A 24,376-nucleotide genomic window follows, 5' to 3' on the forward strand; every position below is an offset into this window, starting at 1 on the left:
CTTAGCTAATTGATAGTGGAAATATATAGCAATTACAAGGTAGTGGATGGAGTGGAGTGTATTCCAGGCAGAGGGAACAACATTTGTAAAGGCAAGGAGGCCAGATGAGTTTGGGGAGAATCAAGTCTGTTTTTTGACTTTCATATTATGAGCTTCCTGGTAAAGGCCCTTCGTGATCTGTCACCTAGTCACTGCCTCATGCACCTGACTAACACTCACTCTCCTGACGCACAGGAGTCTCCCAGGGGGCAGACCCTGATGGACACACACTCCCACTGAAAATTGGATTTCACAGAAGTCTTCTGGAATTGAGATGCCACCCCAGGAAGAAACGGAGTGGGAGGAGAGAGGCTTGAATTTACTGAGTTCATCTGAAAAGTTTACCTGAAGAGACAGAAATCACTGAATTGACTGAGTTCACCCAAAAGTGGCCAGACTTCACTCGGTGAAAGGGAAGATTGGGATAAAAATTAAGTTCTGTTAGAATAGTAAAGTTGACTTTTGTACACCTGAATATGTGGTTTATAAAATTTGTACCTACAATATGGGCCTTTTACAGACCAAAAATGTTTTTAAAAATGTATTTGAGGGCCGGCCCCGTGGCTTAGCCGTGGCTTAGTGGTTAAGTGTGCGCGCTCCGCTACTGGCAGCCTGGGTTCGGATCCCGGGCGCGCACCGACGCACCGCTTCTCCAGCCATGCTGAGGCCGCTCCCACATACAGCAACTAGAAGGATGTGCAACTATGACGTACAACTATCTACTGGGAGCTTGGGGCAAAAAAAGGAGGAGGATTGGCAATAGGTGTTAGCTCAGAGCCGGTCTTCCTCAGCCAAAAAAAAAAGTGGAGGATTATCATGGATGTTAGCTCAGGGCTGATCTTCCTCACAAAAAAAATAAATAAATAAAAAATAAAAATGGATTTGAACCCTAAAAGTTACTTATTAAAAGACTCATTGAATTTGAACAGACTACTGAAAATGGGAAGAAATCTAACATTTAAAAAATGAGAAAACTGAGACCTAGAGGGCTGAAGTGACATGTTTAGGACCCTAGAGCAGATGGAGAGGTAACAACCCACCTGTATTTTCTGAATAAATTTTCTTTCATCAATTCCAAAAAAGTCTGAGAATGAGTATTTAGGTTTTTAAAAGAGAGGGCAAGCCTTAAACTAACTCTAAATTATAACAAGAAGAAGAAAGTAGAGAAAGTAGAGAAAAAAGTAAGAATAATCCAAGGGAGAGGGTCATTTTTTAAGTTCGTTTGTGAATGGATAACCACAGTTAGTTCGGGGCAGCGCCATTATTCAACAAAACAGAAACACAAAAGGTACATTTAGACCTTCTTTTCTGAAAAGGCCATCCTTTCACACCGTGTTTCTGTTTACTTCCTCAGAAACATCAAATATTCTCTACAGTTACAACAATAATAAAAACTAAATACTTTTTCCTACAAATAAATGTTTCAGCAGTGCCTTACTACAGTCATTATTTCACTATATTTCTTAATCTCATGTCAAATAGAATTTTTTTTGGTCTTTACCTTTGTGGAATTTTGTCCTTGGACAGTTATTTATATATATATAAAATAAGATTTGGATTAGAAGACCTTCGAGGTATCTATTTTCAATCCCCATGACTCTATTCTTAATGCCCATGGTATAGTGGTTTGAAAACTGGTGGTGAAAAAAATGAGTGCAATTGAATCGTATTCTCCGTTACCTTCCATTATAAAATCAAATACTAATTAGAACAGAAAAAAAATGTTTTATTCCAGGGATAATAATCACACTTTGATATATTAACAAACATATGATCTATTTAAATTAGAACACTTCTTTGATAAGATAATCATATGCAAGCTAAGATACAAGATACCAGCATACTAAAATTTTAAAGTGTCAATTTTAATTTTAATATTTGATATTTACTTCTTTTATTGGCACAAGACCAATAAAGAGGGATGTGCTGCATTACTATTACACTCTAAGACTTTAAATCTAGCTCAGGGAAAATACTGGTAGAAACTTTTTAATTAAAAAGCAGTTCTAATATCTATTATATTTAGTGAGGTTATTCTATAATAAAAAAATTTAAATGCTCATTATTCATGAGGACATTACAAATTTGTTAAACCGAGATATTCAGTAAAACAGACACATTTAAAAGTCACTACCCACATAAAAACATTTTTTACATGCTACATACTACAAGACATACTACAGCCTTCCTTCTACTTTTGAAAATCTAAACAAGTGATTACATAAAAAATGCAATCTTAGTGACTTTGGGGTTAAATACAATAATAGTTTATTTTCCCATGGGTCTCTGGGAGGCAGCCAAGAACTAAAAAGAAAGGAAAATAGGCCCCTGGGTTATTAAAATAGTGGACAAAACATTTTATCAAAATTTGATAAATTTATAAAGCTCATCAAAATATTTTCTCCTATTTTACACAGAATTGTAAGTATCTTGATTATTTTATTTCTAAATCCACAATAGACTCAATCTAGTCTAAATTACAAAGGAAGCACAGCATTTTTTTTATCATGTTTTATATTGCACTCAAGTACAGTTAAAGCAGAAGAGAATAAACAGCGTCTAACCGTTGCAGAGGACACTACTTTGGTACTAGCTTCTTTATACCACACTCCCTTGCTAAAACAGTCTATGCTGAACCCTTGCTTTATGTAAGAAGAATTAGAAACACCACTCTTCAGGTCTACATATAGGGTAAATTTTGTAAGGTCTCTAAGTTTACTAAGTGGCACCCCCTTTTCTTTTCTTTGAAAACCCCCACAATTTAAGGAGTTTTTATTTCCATTTTCTACAGCCGTGGACTGCCCTGATCCCTGGAGTGTGACCCAGGGCCTCCTTATCAATTAGATTTGAAGTTCTTTTCCTTCAGCCCAGGGATCACCAGCTATTGACAATTTCTGAAATGGGATAAGGCTGAGTGATATGTACAAGAGCACTGATGAGAGACCTTAAGAGGCTACCCTTGGAAGGAGGAGGTCTTAAAATAGCCTTAGCAGGTATATGATGCTCTAAACATCTCAGAGTGAGAGGTCAGTAGTAATAACTTTTAGTCCTGCCAGTTTCTGGAATAGGTCCATTGTGGTGGTGAAGTGACTAGTGAGAAATTTGCAGGGAGGGAGCAATTGATCTTTTCTTTATGATTGATTCTTGGTCATTGTAATGACAAGTGCACATTCAACGTGGTGGATTTCCTGAAAGAGAGCCCTCTTTATTTCAAAAAGGATATTAGTTGCTCTTTTCTGAACCATACTCATATTTTGTATTAATATCAAAAATACTGTGATAATCAATGACAGGTGTCAAAATTAAAAAGTTAACGCATTATTGAAGAATATAGACATTTTAAAATATAATATGTGAATATTTTTAGTAAGAGTTAACATTTTTCTTTTCCACTCTGAAAAAACATAAAATGGAGAATTTCTCATTGTTTTCTAAATCAACAAAAGGGTATATAGGAATAGCTAATAAGATATAGACACTTTAAATATACTACATCCAAAAATTATTAAAATGCATAAAACAATAGTACTCACTAGTACACAAAATTAAAACTGATATTCCATTCACTTCTTCCTTGGGTGGTCTCATACTCACTTTTACCCTACCTTTAGCATATTTTAATATGAAATATACACTATGCAGAAGAAATAGAAATTTTTGACTTTCAAATGTTTACAATTATTTTACTGTTTTATCGGTACTGTAAGAAATTCTGCAATAACGTTGGCAACTGGAGTTGTGGAATCAGGTGCAATCTTGATCTTCCTACGTAGCTTCTGATGCAGAGTCGGCAAAGCTGGCAAAGAGAACTTGGGGTAGCTACAAAAAACATGAAACCATTAGTTAATTAAGATCAAAATGGATTTTTATGTGTTATAAGATACAGGAAATAAAACCATGAAAAAACTACAATGCTTTGTCTTAAACCAGGGCCATCTGACCACTATGCTAGGGAAAGTTATATAAGCATTTATATCGCTTTTATTTATAAGATCTTATTATAATTGAGGTATATTCCATACACGTTCTTTAAAAATTATAATCTTAAGGCATATGAAATTATTGTTGCATTTAAAGCCTCCAAAACAAATTCTGCTTTTTGAAGGAGATATAAATCAAAAGCCCCAAGAAGTGTTATGCACTAAAGTAGGAAATTTTAAAATTATATTTTTTTCTCAAGTTAAGTTTACTATGCCAAAGCAAATCTCATTATAATGTCTGGACCAGGCTTAAGAAATTCTGCTGTAGAACAAATGTCTTAAGTGTGAAAATATTTCCTGATGATGTTTCTACAACACGTTATAGAAGGTGCAAGCCCTTATAAAATGGGGCATGTTTCCGAATATTTATTAGCAGCTAGCAAACAGAATTACATACTATGTATTGTCAAAACAAACTGAATAAATTTAACTTAACCACAGGAATATAAAGTTTAGGTAAGATGAAAAAAAGAAAAGATCACCATGATATCTTCTTTATAAATAGAACCTAAGTTAAAAAATTACCTACTTTCACAAAAAATATTACAAATGTTATGCCATTATTATTTTACATGCCAACAAAGGGTCTTTAAATTTCATCTATTTCAGGCAAATGTATTTTTGTGTTTTTAAATGCCCACATGCATTCCTCTTACCTTCATGTTGAAGCAGCAGTCTTTCCACCAAACTGCTGGAAGTAGCTACGTCTATAGGTCGCAGAAGCTCTGTGTTTTTGGCATTAATATCTGCTCCAAACTCTAGCAGTAAGTTGACAATTTCCATACTGGACTGTTGAGCAGCAGCGTGCAGTGGAGTATCCCAGTATTTGCCTTTTTGTACATCAGCACCTACGTGTAAATAAGCAATGACGAAATACACAAACAAAAATTGTTAGATGAGTCACTTATGTCAGCAAGTGGAAGAAGGTATGACACAAAGAAGACCTCAACTCTACCTGTAATGAGTTATTTCTTTATATACATATATACATTAAATCTTAAAACTTGTTATATCTGGATGGAGAGTGCACATGTTATATTCTCTAATATTTTTCTCTGTGCTTGAAAGATCTCATAATAAAATTTTTTAAAAAATTTTAAACAGTTCTCAAAGTAATCCTATTAATTAGTATTATAAACAGTGCACAATTAGGTTCAATCATCTATTTTCATCACGATCGATAGCTCTTAGGATTATTCAAGAGCTTCTTGCTCTTATTCTTTTCATTTATTTTAAGGCAATAGAGCTCTTTTGTTTCTTGGAAAATTCATGAATCTAGATATGTGAGCTATTTAGGTAAAATGTATATCGATTTTCCTGTCACTTCTCAGTCATGTAGTTTAAATCAATACATACGTAAAGGCACTGAGCCTCTTAAATGGAAAGGCACATTATATTTCTGCGTACAAAGTAAATTAAAAAAATGCTTATGTTAACAAAAACTTTACATGGTAAATTACCAATTGCATAGTTATTTTATCTCAGTGCAAGCTGTGGCACATGTTGGTCATTCAACGCATGGGCAAGGGAATAAATGCTGTTAAATATTGTAAAGAAGAATAATCCCATTTTCCAGTACATAAATGGTTACAACACCAAGAAATGTCTATCAATAAAAATCTTTATGTCCTGTTTTCTGATACTATCAATAAAATTAATGATGTTTATAAGAAGCAGTACATTTTAAGAGTCCCTTTATGGCCCTCCTGCTACTTTCAAGATTCAATAAATATAGCCATTTGCAATATTTTTAAACCAAGTATAAAATGTTTAGTGGAAAAATTATATTCCATGACAAAATCTCCATAGAGAACGAAGAAACTCTGTTAGTTATATCAATTTTATGAGAGAACAGAGCCTGAGAATAACAATCAATCCACAATTACTAACAGCACTTTTTCAATATTTCTTTTACCCAATATAAAATATTTGGTGAAAAGAATAATATTCTTAGCAAAATAAAGAAAGGCAATAAAGAATAAACTCTTCTGGTTATACAAATTTATGGGAGAACATAGCCAGAAAATAACAATGTCATCAATTATTAGTAGAACTCATGTTTAAGACTCTTACTAGCTGTAAAGGGAATGAAATAGTAGATGCAGACACTGCTTGCAAGAAGTTTATAATTTAGCTAAGATAATGTGAGTAACACATAAAAGGATTACTAAAAATATATGTCAGTGTATATCAGAGGCCAAATGATTGTCATAAACAATGAAAAGCATAGAAATGCATTTACTCATTTTATATACATTTTAAGCACCTACCACGTGAGAGGCATTGTGCTAGAGAAAAGAGGTGATGGGGAAAAAGACATAATCCATATCCTAAAAGAGCTCCCAGTCCTACAGTGGGAGGGACCACTGTGGTCCCAAAAGATTAGGAAAAGTTTCTCAGGGGGCTAACGTTGAGGACCTTAATTTTAAGACCTTTTATAAGTAGGAATTTTGGGGCTTTGGGGTGAAGTGGAGTTAAGAATGGCGTTCCTGTTTACGGCTCATATACTTACATGTGAGAATGCTTAGAATAAGAACATTTTTAGCAATGAGATATAATTTTTAAAGAAGCTTATTTAGAGAAATAAACATGGACCTGAACAATTGCTTGTGTGTATGGACAGAATGGGAGATGTTTTAAAGAAAATTACCAGCGTAAAGAAGCTTCCGAACGCAATGGAATTGCTGTGACATACAAGCTACATACAGAGGAGTTCCCAAATGAGGAATGTCTTGGTCAACATCTATGCCCCAGGATATCAGTATTTCTAGACATTCATGGTGACCTGCCAACACAAAGTAAAGATGGGTTTACTTTTCCTTAATGCCCATTCCGCCCATGCACCTCACCCCATGCTTCTCTCTGCAATGTTATTCATTGACAGATAAATGGAACACTGCACGTTGCTGAGGGAGCTTTCTCCCCTTGTCACTTAATCCCATAACGGTTACCTTTACTGGCGGCCTCATGTGTGGGAGAAGGAAGACATGACTCTAGCTGTGGTTTGGCACCATATTCCAAAAGAAGTTCTGTACAGCTTGTACTGCCTTGTGAGCAGGCATTGAATAATGGAGTCACACCGTCTATTGTGATGGCATTTACCTAAACCAAACCAAAAATTCAAGAATGAGATTCACAGAATCATACATGATTGACTGTAAAAATTATGTGATCTGCTAACAGAAATAATTGGGAAACTGTGTGCAGTAAATATGACAAAGCATATTTAGCTCATACACATCAACAAGCAAAGCTTTCAAACTTCAAGAGATAAACAGAGATATGATGTGGTAGATAATTCACAGGTGTGGGCATGCAGTTAGTAAAAATCACGAAAAAAACTACATAAGAATCAAATATAGAAAAATTAACTCGATGACTAGGTAGTTTTCAATTAGGAAAAAAAGTCAACAAATGTAATGGTGATGAGAGTAGTGATGAAGCCACTTTGTTGGTGGCAATTTAAATTGGAAATTCTATTTCTGAGAATTTATCTAAAGAAAATCATCCAAAAGATAGGCAAACATTATAGGCATAAGCATGTTCATCTACTGCTATTTAGAATTAGGGAAGCAGGAAATAGTCTCAAGACTATTCTATATTACACAGCATGCGACCCATTCTTGCAATGATTGGAAATCCTTCTTAGAGAGCAATGAGAAGGGGGAGGCAATTTGAGAGCTTTATTTTTATTCTGCTGTTTTTGAAAACTACTAAGAAGGAAAGAACAGCAAAATCAGAACTTTGCTTGATTCTCCTAGCAAATTGTTAATTGTTAATGCTTTTAAAATGCACTTACATTAGCTCCAGCTTCCAGAAGAGTTCTGGCACAGCCAACATGATCTCCAAGGCAGGCTTCGTGCAATGGGGTGACATGGTCTATAGTTACTGCATTTACATTATAACCCTAAATATGACATGAATAATATTGAAAGGTGAATAAAAAGTTACATAAAATCATCTCTATAATTATCATTAGAGAGTGATATAAAAGATCAGAGAATCTCAGGCAAACCAGGTTTCAGTTTAGCGGGAATGGGCAGGGCCAGTTCAAACGCCATAGAGTGAATCAGTTGTCAAAACTCCTGAGCCCCATTATGGTAACACTATCATATCTAAACCCAATACCACCTTAGGCAGTTTGTTCAATAGATTCTGAGTGTTCTCTTTAAGTTTTGCTTTTTAAACTTCTTTTGGTCTTTATGAATTATTTTGGTTGTTATTGTTATTTTGTCTTTTATTTTGTAGAACTGAAGATTTTTTATAGGCTGGATCACTTGTTTTGATTGGGGCTATAAAATTATAGGTCAGCCCTGAATGAGGGGGAAAAAGCTCTAAATTGTAGTAAACTGCTTTGTGAATTTTTGTCCCTAAATAGATGTGAGTAGATTCTATGCTGGTTGTCAAGAGCTCTCACTGTGGAGTCAGTTAGACTTGGGTTTGACCTGGCTCCATAAGGCAGTAATTATTTTAATCTGGACACGTATAATAACTTCTAAATTTTAGGATTATCATGAAGATTAAATGAGATGATGCATGTAAAACAAATAGTACAGTGCCCAGAACATAGAAAATATTTTATTTCATTTTATTATTCAATCAAAACTAAGTAAACACTTTAAAAAATGTTATTCCAATTAAACTAATGACATCAGACTAAAATAACTAAATATTATAAGGATATGAGATTCTTTGCCTTCTTGCTATTTTTGGTAATTCATTGTCTATTGACAATCATACTAAGCACTATAATAGGAAGATTTTCATGGCCAGATCCCCAGAGTATATTACAGATTACCATGATCTGTAATACCAGAATGGACACAAAGAATCTTAAAATGAAGGCAAGATAATAAATAATCACACCAAATCTTTATCACTAGCAAGTGGTAATTTTTAAGATCCCTTAAAGTGTCCTTCCAAAGATTTCGAATTGGCTGGCCAGCAGTCAGACGTGGAGAGCGAATTCTGAACTGCCACTCACTGGAGTGACCAGATGACAGAAGCATCTGCGAAGGTCAAGATTCCCTTTCCTATAGGGCTTTGGGGACAGCCTCCGACTCTTTTTGGCTGGTCTGTGAATGGATATGAGACACGTGTTGAGAACTATCCTAAGCCTGCTCTTCTCTCAAAGAACTAACTGCATGATCCTTTCAGGGCGGGGGGTGGGGAGCCTATAGAAATTACCAACCTTGTGGCAGCACAGTCACCTGGTTATCACGGAACTGGAAGGCCCTACGGGAGCATCTTGTCCTACATTTTCACTTTACAGATGAGAAATGGAGGGTCAGATAGGTTGTGGTTCACCTCCAGTGCCTGCCTGGAATTAGGTCCCCTGAGTCCCACGGCAGTGCTCTTTACACTGGACAACACTATCCTTCCTTCCCTCATAGCCAGCTGAGAAAATTCCTTCCTCCTTGATCCTGGAAGCACTGGAGCAGCGACTTCCAGATCTGGGTGTGCATTTGAATTACACTGGAAAATTTTAAAAATGCACAGGCTAAGCCAGAGTACTTTCTGTTTCAATAAGGAATCTGTGGTTTTCATTTTTCCTCTGGTGAGTCTGATGAGCAGGCAGCTGTAGAAATGATTGTTCTGTAGCTTTCAGATGCAATTCCCCACAACAAATCACAGATTCCATAACGTAAAAAAGATTGTTTAGGCATCTGGTCTGATTACCCCTTTTTGGATATTTTATGACTGAACTAAGTCTGGGATTAGCTGTATACATTGTACAGAGTTAAGCATATTTAAAATGCTTAATGAATAATACATACATCCAATTACTTCTTGCTTAAATACATTTATCAATGAACAAATACACTGTATGGGAAACTGGAAATACTAAAACATAAGATTATACCAAAATATTTATAAAGAAGTTTCAAAGATAAATGAGAAACTATGGACTTGATTGATATATGAGTTAAAATAAGACTAGTAAAATTTACTAAGCAGTTTTAGTATCTTTGAGTTGATTACTTTTGACAATTAATGTTCTATGCTCATGGGACGGGGCATATTTTAGGCTATATTTAATATTTCACCTGTGATAATAATGTTCTCAGAGCAAGAAGGCGACCTTGACTTGCTGCTTCGTGTAGTGGCGATCGATCTGCCCAGGAACCTGTCAGAAAAGAAAACAAAAATCTGTGAATCAAAGTAAACTCTGATAGACACAGTCAATTCCTGTGACATATGTACTATTCAGAATCACTGTGGAACAAGGTGACCAAGACACTTATACCACATACCAGGAAATTCGATTCTTAGCTGAAGGATCCAGATTGGCAGTTTCCAAATCCAGAGGGCTACAACACATGTTCTGGACTGGACCTACCCAAGACTTCCTGTACCTTTTGAATTATCCTCCAAAGAGGAGGAGGATTACAGTCACTAGATCTGCCACATGTACCAAAAATCTCCATTTCGTGGTTTTTCAGACAGAATCCAGAAAAACAACTTTTCTGCCTGTTTAGCAGGGATAGCAGTTGGAACACCCACCTCTCCACACTCCCCGCCCGCCCTGCTGTTCCCCTGCTCCCTGCACCCCCCACAGCCGTGTCCTGAGGTGTAAAGGGGCTATACATGTTGCCAAGGAGGGCAAAGTAGCTGATCGCCAAGGTCTAATATGTGGAATAAGCCAGGCAGGCCCTAGAAGAAGAAGGGGGTGTCATAGGTTGGGAAAGGCAGACTATTTTCGGTGTTTGCAATGGTGCTGAGAGTGCCAAGGGCTCACTCGGGGGTCACTGATTCTCCATGTGCCAGTGGTTGGTGGACGGTGGCACTGAAACCCTCCAACCCTGTGCCCTGGTGGAGAAAGCACTGACCTGTCATGTCTCCCAAGTCCCCCTCTTCTGATGTGCCTTTTGCACCCCTCCCGTGAGAAAAATCAGTGACCTCCCATGTGAAAATCGCCTTTTCTTTCCCTCCCCCAGCCCCTCTGGGCATCCAGACACCATCCAGAGGTACAGGCTCCCCTCCCATCTCTCCCACCTTTGTGGTCCACCCAGGTGGCTTTATAAGATACTGGGTTGGTGCACAGTGATTCTCTTGTAACGTAAACAGGACCAGCATTATTGGTTCTATTTAACGGACTATTTAATGGACATGAGAGATTATGTTGGAGGTTTTAAAGTAATTAAATATGCAGACTATGCAAATCAGGAAAACATTCATTTAAAGGGTATCATTGGCTGATAAATGAATGCAATGTTGAATAGAGAGAAAATCTTCCCACTGTAATGTGATAATGTTTGCTAATAATTGTCTCCTTGTCTACCACCTTTCCCCCTCTTTTGGATAGATATGATGCAATAAATAAAAATAATCTTTTTAAAAACTGCTAATCAGTCTCAGTGCAATTGAAATAAAGTCACTTAGCTGTTAATCAGAAACATAAATTTTATGAAAAGCATGTCTAAAGCTTGTTTAAATAGGTCAGGAAAGTTATCCGAAACATAGTAGGGTGTGGTGCTTTAGAAACCACCTCATTCCTCCTACATTTCATACCCTTGGAAAAGTTTACACGTATACCTATGCTTCTGTATTGCGGTCTTACAGTAGAACTTGGCCACAAAACCATAAGTGAGGTCTAAGTGATTCCATTGAATAAAATGTGGGACACTCATCATAAGGTTAATGAAATGATCAAATGAGCCTGGCATAGAGTACAGAAATGAACTGCCAATCATCGATCTTTTTATATCCAATGACATTTTGGAGTTTTATTGAAAATCCAAATCCTAAGAGAAAGAGGGCATAGTCTCTCTTTTCCTTACTGCTGATTTACCAGCAATGGTAATAATGGCTAATGTGGAATAGTGTTTACCATGCACACGATCCTAGTCCAAGCACTGCGTACGATACCTCATTTAGTTTTCAAAACTCTTTGAGGTACAGACAATTATTATTTATATCTTAAAGTTGAGGAAATGAGAGCTAGAAGAAATGGAATCATTCAAAGGGAGTCACACAGTCTAACTCTAGGGCTGATACTCCTGCTTACGACACTGCACTATTGTCTTTGTTTTGCCTTTCCTTCTAGCATTGTTTCTTGCCTATCCAAAAAAAATAGCAACCCAGACATCCAATTCTTTGAGTTTTCAACTGAAAAAAGAGTTATTGTTATTAGCTTTTGTGTATTATTTCTTTTCAGTACGCAACACTCCTATTGTAGATTAAAAGCAGAATTGAAATAATGCACACCAGTAAATATTTGTTGATAGGACAAAATTTGATGGTAAAATAATAACTTATAAGAAATTGGAACATTATGCTTTTACTAAATAAAACGCAAAAGTCACCATCATAAATATTCTTTTGGGGAACAACTATGTTTCAAGTTCCAGCTTCCAAGATGAAATTTGATGCTTTAAGAATCATACACATCCATTTGTTTTATCATTAAAGTAAACAATTTGAGTGCAGAGTGAAACACTGAGGACTTTAGAATATAAAGCAATTTCACTGTCAATATTTAAATTAGAAAATTATAATATTAACTTTCCAAACGGATTGCATATGTGAAACCACTATGGTCAGTTTAATCTGCTCTGCATAGTAAATTAATAAGGTTTTAAGTAATCAATGCCTAAATGTAGGTTAGAATTTAAATAATCATTTATAATATTTATAATGATTGTGTGCTCCTTCTTGTATAATGGCTTAAAAAATTTCATTACCCTTAATTTATCTCTAAAAGCTGTATGCAGAATTATAGGATGCTGATTCATTATGCTGCCTGTTCTTCCATTGTCACTAGCTAACAGGACAATTAACCAGATGTTGGGATTGAGAAAAGCCTAGAGAAATGGCCTTTTGGGTTCATTTTGGGCTCATTTCCTTGTGGTATTTTATGATGACCTGTAAAGGGCAGCAAAGCTAACAACATTTGCAGCTGAGGGGAGCGTGATATTCCTCTTTTGCAAACTAATGTGTTTGTCCATTAAAAAGACTGTATTAGTCTTCTGAACAATTTCAGCATTGCTTTTGGTGTTTACCAAAGAAAAAGAGAAAAAAAGGAAAAGGGTCATTTAGAAAACAGGCCACACAAGGGCCAAAATAAAGAAATGTAAGTATTCGAATTTACCACCCATATCCCTAGCCCCACTTATCCCCGCCCTGCCCCTCCCCAGACTGTCACACAGCTTTCTGCCCTCACTATCATTTTCTTTATCACCAAGACAAGTTCATTACAGCGGCAGAAAAAAAGCTGAAGCCAGATTTTGTGTATGTGGATTTGCTATTATTTCTATTAATATGACCTCCACTGGCAGGAAAAGGGAGTTAAATGGCACAGTAATCTGCGGGAAAGTGGGGGTGGGTGGTTAGTGAGAAAACCACTGACAAGAGACGGTGCTGGGTGAGGGATCCGCGGCCCATCAGGCAGGGACAAAGGCTTGTAAGAGTGCACTGCCCTATTATTTCCTCAGATGAACTCAGCTCTGCTCATCTGCAGGGGGCGCCTGCTGTCTGTCATGATTCCTTAAAGGAGGAGGCAGGGCAGGGAGCAGGAGGAAGAGGAGAAGGAAGGGGAGACCAGCAGGAAGTGAGAAATGAGATGGGGTCTAGAGCCCAGAAGCTCACGAGGAAAAAGACTGAGGGGCCAGGACAGCCTGGATTTGCCTCCCAGTTTAGGACAGCGGCCTTCATGAAGTCATCTAACCTCTCCGAGAGTCAGGTCCTCCTAAAACGGGAAAAGCATTATCTATGAGACACGGTTGAGGGCATATTAGAAACAAGCAGCTAAGTGCCTGCTATGAAAATGGACAGTAAATAATACCTGGTATTCTTTGCTACACACATAAACTGATAAATAGGGGAGATTTTAATATGAATTTTAGAGAACAATCCTTATTCTCCAAAACTGGGAAACTTGAGCCATAAATAACAGCATCTATTGACTAAAATGATTTTCAATGCTATCAGCTTAATTAAGTAAACTATATAAAAGCAATTGAATGATTTATAAACGTATTTAAGCCAACAATCAACACTGCAGCTACATTTTTCTTTCCTAAGTAAGCTATAAGAAATAAAGGTATATCAATCTATGAAAAGAGTAATTTATAGTACATACACGCTATTTGATGAAAAACATTTTTTGTTTGTTTTGAATTCTGCATACTTAACTCCCATGTTTTGAATTCTGCATACTTAACTCCCAAGCAACCTCATCTCTTTTGGTTCCTTGTAATTCCTTAGAAGAATTTCTGTAATTAATCTGGCAACACGCGAGAATCAAACGATACTTTATCATGTTCCAGTTTCTGTTTTGAACTAAGTCTTCACTCCTTCCTATTTCTCTCCTTCAAAATCTGAAATATAACAACTGTAAATTTCTATTCAAATGTGTTCAGTGTTAAACATCTTACCTTTCAATACAGATATGCTTTACATTATAAAGATTTCTATAAGCTTTCTCAAGACCAAACGAAATACAAATATCTTCATATATAACAATTTAGTAACTTTATAATCTTGTTAGACTTTAATTGGGTATCTAAGATTAAAAGAAAGTTCAATTTAACTCTTTAGGATAAATTAGTCAGCGTGAAAATTGTTTTACAAAATGTCTGTAACTTTCACCATGCAAAGCAAATGCCTACTGTTATGGTCTCCGTAGCTGCACAGGAGGTCACCGGCTATATTGAGAAACAACACGAGTTCTCAGACATCTGGTATATAATTTACAGGGAGAGTGCCTACCCTGTTCTGTAAACATCACATTGCCAGAGCAAAAACACTCACGTTCTTAGATATACACAGCTTGGGAAGGGTCTATACCGTACCTAAGTCACCATCTCCCCACGGCACTTCAAGCCAGCCACTGTCGAGGTAAATCCGACTCATGTCTTTTTCTATCAGCGTCAAAAAAGAAAAATTGCTAGTCATTTGCTAGTTCTATTCGGCCATTTTAAGGTGCCCTAAGCTCCTTGTAATGTGACCTTTCACCTCCAGAAAGAAAAACAGCTTTTTAAAAGCTGATTTATTTTCAAAATTGCCTTTTTTTATTGATCACTCTTCTTTATTTGAGAAATTGCTGATACTAACTTATTTTTTCTCCTTAAAGTATGTGCCGTGCAATGAATTAAAAGTATTACAATTAGACTTCTGCCCATGGCTATGATGAAACCATCTTATTTTTTAGAAAGTCTTTGCCATCTTAGGCCCCTCAGCAGAGAGGGAATGTAGACTCCTTCGAGAGCAAACCTAGCAGAGGGGCAAGTGGCTTTCCGAATTTGGGTCATACCCACTTTTTCTCAGTGGTCTCAATCTAGGAAAGGCAGGACACTTTTCTCAAACAAGGAATGATAAGGAGAGGTGAGAAGCAATGACATTTTCGTACATGAATCTGAGTGCAAAATGTTAATACATTTTATAGCTCCCTTAGCCACAAAATATCAAATCAACAATCTTCTACATAATGGAGGTGGATTTACCATGAAGCCAATGAAACATAAATTCAGGACCCCCAATTGTGGGACACTTTCTAAGACTCTGTATCGAATTTCATGTTATTTTTCTTAAAGAAGATCCCAAAATGTGGATAAGCTTCATGCTCAACATCATCTTGCCTATCTCTATTCACAAGTTTACAAAATAATTCAAAATCAACAGGCATGTATTGACCTTTATTGTGTATTTTTCTAACAGATTAATAGAGCCACATAAATCCTCGAGGACATGGTTGATAAAGAGGGAATTCATGTGTTGCCAAAACCAGTCTCTTCAAAGATTGATGCTGTCCTTGTCTTTCTTTTCTTGTCATCTCTCTGAAAATTTCCTCAGACTAATGCTAGTCCAGATCTGAAACCACCAGGTTCACCTGTACCTTAGGAACTTCAGGTATACATAATGAATTGCATGGACATGTAACTCACTCTAAATGATTTCTTGTTCACTGTCTAGAACCCTCCATTAGTTGTAAGAAGACAGTGTATGGGGCTGAACAGAAAAATACAACAGATAAGTGACAACACTGCTGTGGTTTATCTCAAGGAAAAAGACTAAATTTTCAACTAAGTGAAGATAGCGGTTTCCCCCATGGATATCCAAAATCAAGAGACAAAGAGTTTTTAAGACCCTTTTGAGAAAATAGTGCTGTTCTTGGGAGAGACTACCCAGTCACCCCAATGAACCATTCCTGATCATTGGGGCTGTGGACAGAGCATGTTGGACATCTTCACAGAGACCTGAGTTCAAATTCCAGCACAGATACTAGTTATGTGACCTTGAGTAGTTATTTAACCTCTTGAACCTCAACTGGAAAGGGAGGGATAATTCTATCTACATCATAGGGTTGTAGTGAATGTGAAGTACTTTCACATAGTGCTTAACACATTTGAAATACGATAATACAATCCAAATTCCATTTTAGACAACTACTTCCATATATCTGCCCCATGAGCTTTCTACTACACCTTCTAAACAGAAGATAGAATAACTTAACTTATTTAGGATTATGAAGTTTTAGTTCATCTTATTTCCCTTGCCTATATATCTGCGGGAGATACAATTAGATGGTGAATGGTCAAAATTTAGAGACAATTATCAAGTCTATATGGATAACTCTTCCATCCATATCTCTTACCTCGCCTCTCCCACAGATTTTAATGCCACATTTTAAAATTTATTTCTAGACATTCACCTAGATATTTTGCCAGCATCTCAGGACATTTCTAAAAGCGAACTCATCACCTTTCTCTCAAAACCAGCTATTTCTTTTTGCTTCTCTATTGCTTTAAACAGTGTTACCATTACCTCTGTTACCTGGAACTCATAATATGGTCTTAAATTTAAGCACAGTCATTTTCACAGAAACTTCATATATATTGACTATTTCATGGTCTTCTTTGCAAGCAGTCAGTTATTATCGGCCGAGGTATTTCTTTTTAGTCTTTTATTTTTCATGGATCCCCATCATCCCAAGCTCAGTCCTCGTATCTACCTATACTCACTCTTGTGGGGATCTCTCTAGTTCATTGATATAAATATTAACCACATGTTGATTACCCCAAATTGATACCCAGACCAGCTCTGTCCTCTAAATTCCAGGCTTGTATTTCCAGTTGGCTCTTCAGCTTCTCCACTTGGATATCTAAACAGGCGCTTCAACTTAACATGTCTCAAACCGTGATCCTCCCAAACCTCCTCCCTATCAGTGCACGGCAACTCCATTCATCCAGGTGCTCCGAGGCCAAAACCTTTGTGTAATCCTTAATTTCTCCCCATTTCTCACACCCCACAGGCAAACGCCGGTAAATCTTCTGTCTCTACCATTTACATGTAATCCAGACTTTGACTATTATCTCATGACCTACACTGTTGCTACCCTTGTCCAAGCCACCATTACCCTCACCTGACCTATTGCAAAAGCCTCCTGTGGTCTGTGTGTTTCCACCCACGCCCTTCCAACAGTCTGTCCTAAACACAGCAGTCGGAATGATCCTTTTAAAGTCAGAAAGAATCCAGTGGCTTCCCTTCTCAGCCAGAGTAAAATCCAAAGTCCTTGTCATGACCTGCAAGGTCTCCAGGCTCCTCTCTGACCTCAGGTTGTACCTCTCCTCACCGTCCATCATCCTAGTTCAGTCACACTTGCCTCCTCGTTTTTCCTTACACACACCATATACACTTCTTTCACTACACCTGCAGTACTTCTTTCTGAGATCTTCACATGGCTTATTCTCTGACTTCCGTTCTCCCCTGAAATGTTACCTTATCAGAGAGCCCTTTCTTGACCATCTTGTGTGAAAAAGTCCTCCCTGTCCCTCCCCTGTCGTTCATTCTGTCTCATTACCCTGCTCTGCTTTTGTTCTAGCACTTATTACCACTAGAACATAAGATCTCAGAAAGTGGCACTTGGTATAGTTTGTCCATTGCTGTACCTTCAATATCTAGCACATCAATAATATTCATTGACTGAAGTTGTGGAGACACTTTAGAGCTTGGGTGCTCCGACTCCTAAATTCATTGGTTCTTAAATTGTGCCAAGCCTCTTGCTTTCCCTATCAAGGAGTCCTGAGAGTATTTCCTTGAGCAATAGTCTTGTGCCTCACATTCATCCACTATTTATTCACTCAGTAAACATTTACGATGGTCTACTAGGCAATTTTCACCCTTCTAGATGCCGGAGATACACAGAGATGAATTAATTATGGTCTATTTCCATTTGAACTCAATTAGGACCCTCTTAAACGGTTTTCCTAACACTAGTCTCTATCTCACCATTCTTGCCTGAATACTGCCACTGAATTAAACTTCCAAAAGCACCTAGAGTTCCAGTTAGCCCATGCAGTGCCTTTCGGAAAATTAGAAAAGGCACCTTTTTCCTTAGGCAGCCAAGCCCTACGCTGGGCACACATGCCCAGTCTGCACAACAGCAGAGGGCTGCCCTGAAGACACCTCTAGGACCTTGTCACTCTCAGGCTCAAAACTTTAATGGCTTCCCACTGAATATAGTCTAACATTCTTATCCTGGAATTAAAGGTGATCTACAATATGGATTATCTTCCTTTTTTGTTTTATTTTCTACTATTTACCTCCACATACCCCCTGCTTAAACTAAATGAGACTGTTGTACATAGTCCCCCCAAAAATCTTTTTTCTTTCTTTTTTCATAGCACCTTCCGCCTGCTCAATTCTCTTTCTCATGCTGCAGAGTAATTTATTGAGGTGTATCCGTGTTTTGGTTCTTGTTTTTCCTGCTTAGCTTATGGGAGCATAGGAAGTCCAAATAGCAGAAGTGGCTTGAAGATAGCTTCTCTTAAGTGAGGAGTTAGACTGCTGGTGGAAGGTACATTGGTAGGGGGAGGAGAGAAAGAAGAATAAAGAGATGGGAGGGAAGTGTGAGATAGGAGGAGCAAAAGCAATAGAGAGCGGGAGAGGCAGAGAGCAGTAGGGAGAGTATTTTCATGCTGGTCCTGAGTCATATCAGGAACCAGGTCCACGCTCTGGCCATGCCCCTGAGCGGTGATAAGACAGGAGGAGTGAGATGGGCCCTAGACTCTTGTGTTCCCACCCTCAGGATGGAGTTGCACTCTTTAAGTTTGGCCTGGAGGCAACAGATTTGCTGGGCTTTTTTCAAAGGAAAGTCAGTAGAGTCATCAGCAGAAAGCCTGTGGATGGAAAGCCATTTGTGCCTCCTTAATACACCAGGATTCAGCTCTAACATTTGCACGAAGTCTAAGGGAGAAGATGGCAGGAGACGTTTTTAAAAAGATAAAATTCCCAGGCAGCCTGGGGATGGGAGCTTGAGGCCAGATTTAATTTGGAAACTAAAGAAGCCTGTCGTTTTTGACCATGTCAATTTGCAGAGTAAGACTCTTTCTCACCAGACTAGAACGATTTCTCCCTGATCTCCAACCTGCCTGTCTTTCAAAGCCCAGCTCGAAAGCTTCCTCCTCCAAGAAACACTCAGATAACTCCAACAAAAGTGCTCCTTCCCCTCCTGTAATCCTCAGCTCCTTTATGCGTGAGCAATTCTGTTGTGTGGCCTTCCTGTGCTGGCACGGTGTGCAAACTCAGATTTTCTTAAATCAGAGTCTCACTCACTGCTGCTCTGCAGTGGGCTTTTTCTGCTTTCTCAGACATGACCACGCTGATCCTCACAAGAACTTTGTCTGAGTGGTGGTGTGGAGCTGTGTAGGGGGCTTAAAAATGGGCTGTGGAGGAAGGTGCATCTGGATCGGACATCTGACTATCACATATTTGCTATTGCAACTCTGTTAAGTTTCTTTAAATTGCTAAATCTGTTTCTTCATCTATAAAATGGGGATAATAATATCTAATTGTGTAGGTGGTTGTTGTAAGGGTTAAATGGGTCCTGTGAGAAGTGTTTGAGACAAAGCATGTCCTTAATAAAACCACAATTATTATTTCCATTGTATGGCGATTCAGAGTGCTAGGGACTGAATTGTGTCCCCCTAAAATTCTTGTGTTGAAATCCTCATGCCTAATGTGATGGTATTAGGAGATGGGGTCTTTGGGACATGCTTAAGTCATGAGGGTGGAGCCCTCCTGAATGGGATTAGTGTCCTTATAAAAGTGGCTCCCTAGCCCCTAACCAGGTGAGGACACTAGGAGAAGGTGCGGGCAATGAACCAGGAAGAGGGCCTTCACAAGAACATGACCATGCTGGTGCCTTGATCTTGGACTTCCCAGCCTCCGGAACTGTGAGAGAATAAATTTCTGTTGTTTAAGCCACCCGGTCTACGGTATTTTGTTATGGCAGCCCTAGCAGACTCAGACAGAGATTAAATGATTTGCCTCAAGTTATAATCAATAAAACCGACACAGCCAAGAAGCAAACTCAGTTCTTTTGAATGTTCAATGAAATTTTACGATACAGTATTCTCTCTTCAACCCCAGAACTCAGAATGTACTTAGTGGGCTGTTAATTCATAATGGGTCCATAATAAATTTTATAACTAATGAACTGACTAACTAATTAAACAAGTGGAGAGTTACTCCTAAAAATGAAAGGAACTGTGGAATTCTGTTTTCTACATTTTTGTATAATAATATGCATACTTGAAATAGCAGTAACAGTACAGCAATACAGCAACAATAGCTGTATTGTCTTACCCGATTATAAAAGTGGTACATTAAATAGGACAATAAATAAATTGTAAAACACACAAATGATCATAATGCTATTTTCCAAATAGAACCGTTATAAACATTTTGCTGTATATCCTTCTCAGCTTTTTTCTAAATACACATTTTTTTAATCAACCATACCATTCATATTGCTTTCGACCTTTTGTTTTCATTTATGGACAGCACACGGTCATTGGTCCATGTCACAAAATATAATTCTATAACATTTTAAATGACTACTTTGTAACATATATGTCATTGTATGGGTACACAATTATTTATATTTAGTTAATCCCCTATTAAATGTCTTTTAGGTGGCTTTTAGTTTTGAGGAATCAACATTATTTCTTATCTTTGTGCTTGTGTCTTATTATCGGCTTAGGGTAAGTTCCTAAAATTTTAATATGTCATCAAATTATCTTCAGCAAGAGTGGACCTATTTACATTCTCATTAACAGTACTGGAAAAATTTGAAACTAAATCTAATGAAAGTTTGCTAAGACTTGTTCTTTTTTTATCAAAGCATAGGACATTTCTCTTATTATATTTTCAATATATTTGACTATGTCAAAGACGATTGTGTAAACTGTATTTTCTTTACACAAAATTAGATTTTTATCATAATTTCATAGCTTATTTTCAACTTCCTCTGCAGTCTATCTTCATTGAGGATGTGTGAGATTCATCCAGGTGAATTATTTACTTTTTTTATTTTTTGTCACTTCGTCCAACCCTGTTATGTTGCTCATACCTATGGTCAAGGGCATATTTAGGTAATTTACTCTCCACTTAGGAAATGACAGAATGCTCTTTATTCTACACTAATTGCCTGCAATCCCCCTGGACTTTAGAGATCATGAGACTATTACTGCTCCCCAGCATCTAGCACAATGCCTCACACATAGTAAGCACTCAATAAACACTTGTTGAATTTAAGTTATCTTCTAACCATTTTTTATCCATGCTAATTTGTTGTTAATATTTACTGAAAATTGTGTTGTTAAAAAGCAATCAAAAGGAAATGTGTGTTTGGGTGAGGGGGAAAGAATCAGGCTGCTTTCTCAATCTTTTAAAGAAATGATAGTATTTTATCCTATTTAAAAGTATGCTTGGTACGTTATTAAAATTTATAATAATTTATAAACCATATTCTCAGACTCCAACTATTACATAGTAAATACAACTCTAATGGGTGTTTTGGGGGGAGGGGGTCATTTTTATCTCTGAATCTGTATTTCTAACCTTTAAGTCTATCATTGACCTTATTGGTGTTCTACTAAAATTTATGCTTAGATTATTCTTTCTAAAAATAATTTGCTCACAGGACCGGCCCCGTGGCCTAGTGGTTAAGTACAGTGCTCTCCGCTTTGGCGGTCTGGGTTCTGTGTCAGGGCTCTGACCTACACCACTCGTCAGCAGCCATGCTGTGGCAGTGACCCACATACAAAATAAAGGAAGACTGGCACAGATGTTAGCTCAGCGTGAATCTTCCTCAGCAAAAAATGATAATAATAATAATAATAATAATTTCCTCATATAGCTCGTCTTTGGTAGTGTACTCATTCTCCTTTATATCTTTTATTTTTTCTATTATTAAAATTAATAACTTTGTGTCAGAGCACTTTAAGGAAGTTGTTCTATTCATTTTCTTATCTCCATCACCCTGCTACTTTTTGATCCAATTGAAATGATACAAAATTTCCATATTTAATTGCTTGTTAATAGTCTTTTCCTGCTTCGTAGCATCTTTCCTTGTTTCCATACCAACTTAGAAACACCTGCTCAAACAGAGGTAAACAACCCAGAGACTACCACCGAGGTGGTTTACCGAGGTGCTTAATATACAGTGATAAAAGTGAGTCCGCAGATGCATTTTCCATACACCAAAAAGTGAAACTACAGTGCAGCCCTTTGCCATGCCATACATTTCCATTTCAGAATCTGCATTCTGGAAAGCACCCACAGTTTAAAGTTAGTATTTGCAAAAACAGGTCAATATAGTTTATTTCAGGACACCGACAGATTTGCCACGGCTGCTCTACTAACCTTGACTGGTCAGAATACCCCAGCTAGCTTTTCGTTTAGAAGAACATTCTTCTATACTCGCTAGCCTTCTTTTCGTGAGGATCTGCTTAATGCAGTTCCCTTCAACAGCAATATCTGCGGGCATGGTGTGGTTGACGTTCTGTCTGTGACAACCAGGTGTCATAAATGCAAGTGCTCTAGCCGGAAGAAATGTCAGAGACTGGATTTCTAACTACCTTTTCCTTCCTTCAGACTTTCACAAAAATTCCTGTGTGCTGACTGGAGGATGGCCTCCACGTTGCACTCTTTACAGAAACACTGGGAGGAGGGCTGGTAGGTGCGGTGTGGGGGATGGGCCAGAAATGCAGTAGCGTTTTCTATTTTTAAAGCAGAGACTCAGCTGCAGCCGGAAGTATTTAACTACTTGTGTGATACAGCAAGTAAAAATGTGTAAAACTGCTTTTCCTAGTCCCAAACAGAGGAGACAGAGCTCTGCCTTTAAAACTGGAAAGCCTATTTGAATTAGCTACAAATCTCTGCAAGGTAAAATTGCCCTTGATCATAGCTGCAGATAGAACGTCATAGCCAGAAATCTCAGCAGTGATCAGGGACTAGTTAGCCTTTCTCCTTCATCCAGAAATAAATAGTGTATGTGCATTAGGGTCAGCTGGTAGAGAGCTCATGTTTTCGTTTCAGCCAGGTCTAAGTTTAGAACTGGCTTCTGTACAAAATCACAGTCCTCTTATTTATATAGGCACAGCTCACTATGGTGATTTTTCCGGAGGTCATTTCAAGACCAAAAGATGTCAGCAGTCATTTTAGGTACAGCTGAGATTTTTCACCCTAAAAGGCGGAGGAAAGAGTAGCTGGAGAGACGAGAGGAAAAACCAAACCTGTGCCTGGTATGTTTTGCTGGCTTGGAGAGTTGAACGAGGTGCATGGGCTATCACTGAATCAAGAGCAGTGACTGCCCGGGATAGGACTCTGGGGATTAACTGAGCTGGTGATCCTGTTACATGGTGTTAACATATTGAGATCTGTCTTGATGAAAAATGGTCACAGATTCTACTATCTATCTTTGTTTTTCACTATTTTTTAGGCTCTACTTTCTATTGCTATATACAGAAAAAAGCAATTATTGGGGTATTGCCTTTGCATAACAAGCTGGGTAAGCAAGAGAATGTGTCATGAGTAAAATTATTTCCCATGCGCTACCCTATTAATATCTGTTGCCATATCACATTGCCAATATTTACCTCAACGTTCTCACTGATGAATGCCAAGATTATCTTTTCCTCATCTTGAATTCAGTCCTCATCCCACAAACTATGTGACCTGGGCAAGGAGTCTAATGGTACCTCAGTTTCCTTTTCTATAAAATGAGGAGCTAGGATAAGGTCGCTCTTTCTGGCTCTAATATTTTTTGATTCAGATTCTGTGACTAACACACAAAGGGCAGGTGGTATATGAGCTCCAGGCATATTAAATTACTACACAGGAGGCCAGGCATTCCCAATAAAACTGGAGCACGGGGCCAGCTCAGCCAAGGCTATTTGTGTGTGGGGTGAATTCTTAGGTGCTTGGAAAAGTCTGAAGCGTGGCCAATGAGGGGCCTGTTCAATCCAGTTTTTCTACGTGTTCTGGTTGTCACTAACCACTGGCTTTTTGTCCCCAGTGGGTACCCATTGGCGGTGTGCTCATCTATACAAGCCACATAGTAAAAGTAAATA

The 24,376-nt window shown here is 37.8% G+C and overlaps 1 protein-coding gene across 1 annotated transcript in view; it reads right to left on the reverse strand.

Moving 5' to 3' along the window:
- Positions 1-3,292: 3,292 nt before the first annotated feature.
- The window catches only part of ASB5 (ankyrin repeat and SOCS box containing 5), a 49,218-nt gene continuing 28,134 nt past the window's right edge, over positions 3,293-24,376 (reverse strand). The window contains exons 2-7 of the mRNA XM_058525389.1: positions 10,067-10,146; positions 7,819-7,926; positions 6,971-7,121; positions 6,670-6,804; positions 4,676-4,867; positions 3,293-3,858 (exon numbers count right to left, since the gene is read on the reverse strand). Coding sequence (XP_058381372.1) covers positions 3,731-3,858; positions 4,676-4,867; positions 6,670-6,804; positions 6,971-7,121; positions 7,819-7,926; positions 10,067-10,146 — 794 coding nt within the window. The 3' untranslated portion in view covers positions 3,293-3,730. The remainder of the gene's footprint in view (positions 3,859-4,675; positions 4,868-6,669; positions 6,805-6,970; positions 7,122-7,818; positions 7,927-10,066; positions 10,147-24,376) is intronic.

Source organism: Diceros bicornis, chromosome 29 (genome assembly GCF_020826845.1).
Source record: "Diceros bicornis minor isolate mBicDic1 chromosome 29, mDicBic1.mat.cur, whole genome shotgun sequence".
NCBI classification, from domain to species: Eukaryota; Metazoa; Chordata; class Mammalia; order Perissodactyla; family Rhinocerotidae; genus Diceros; species Diceros bicornis.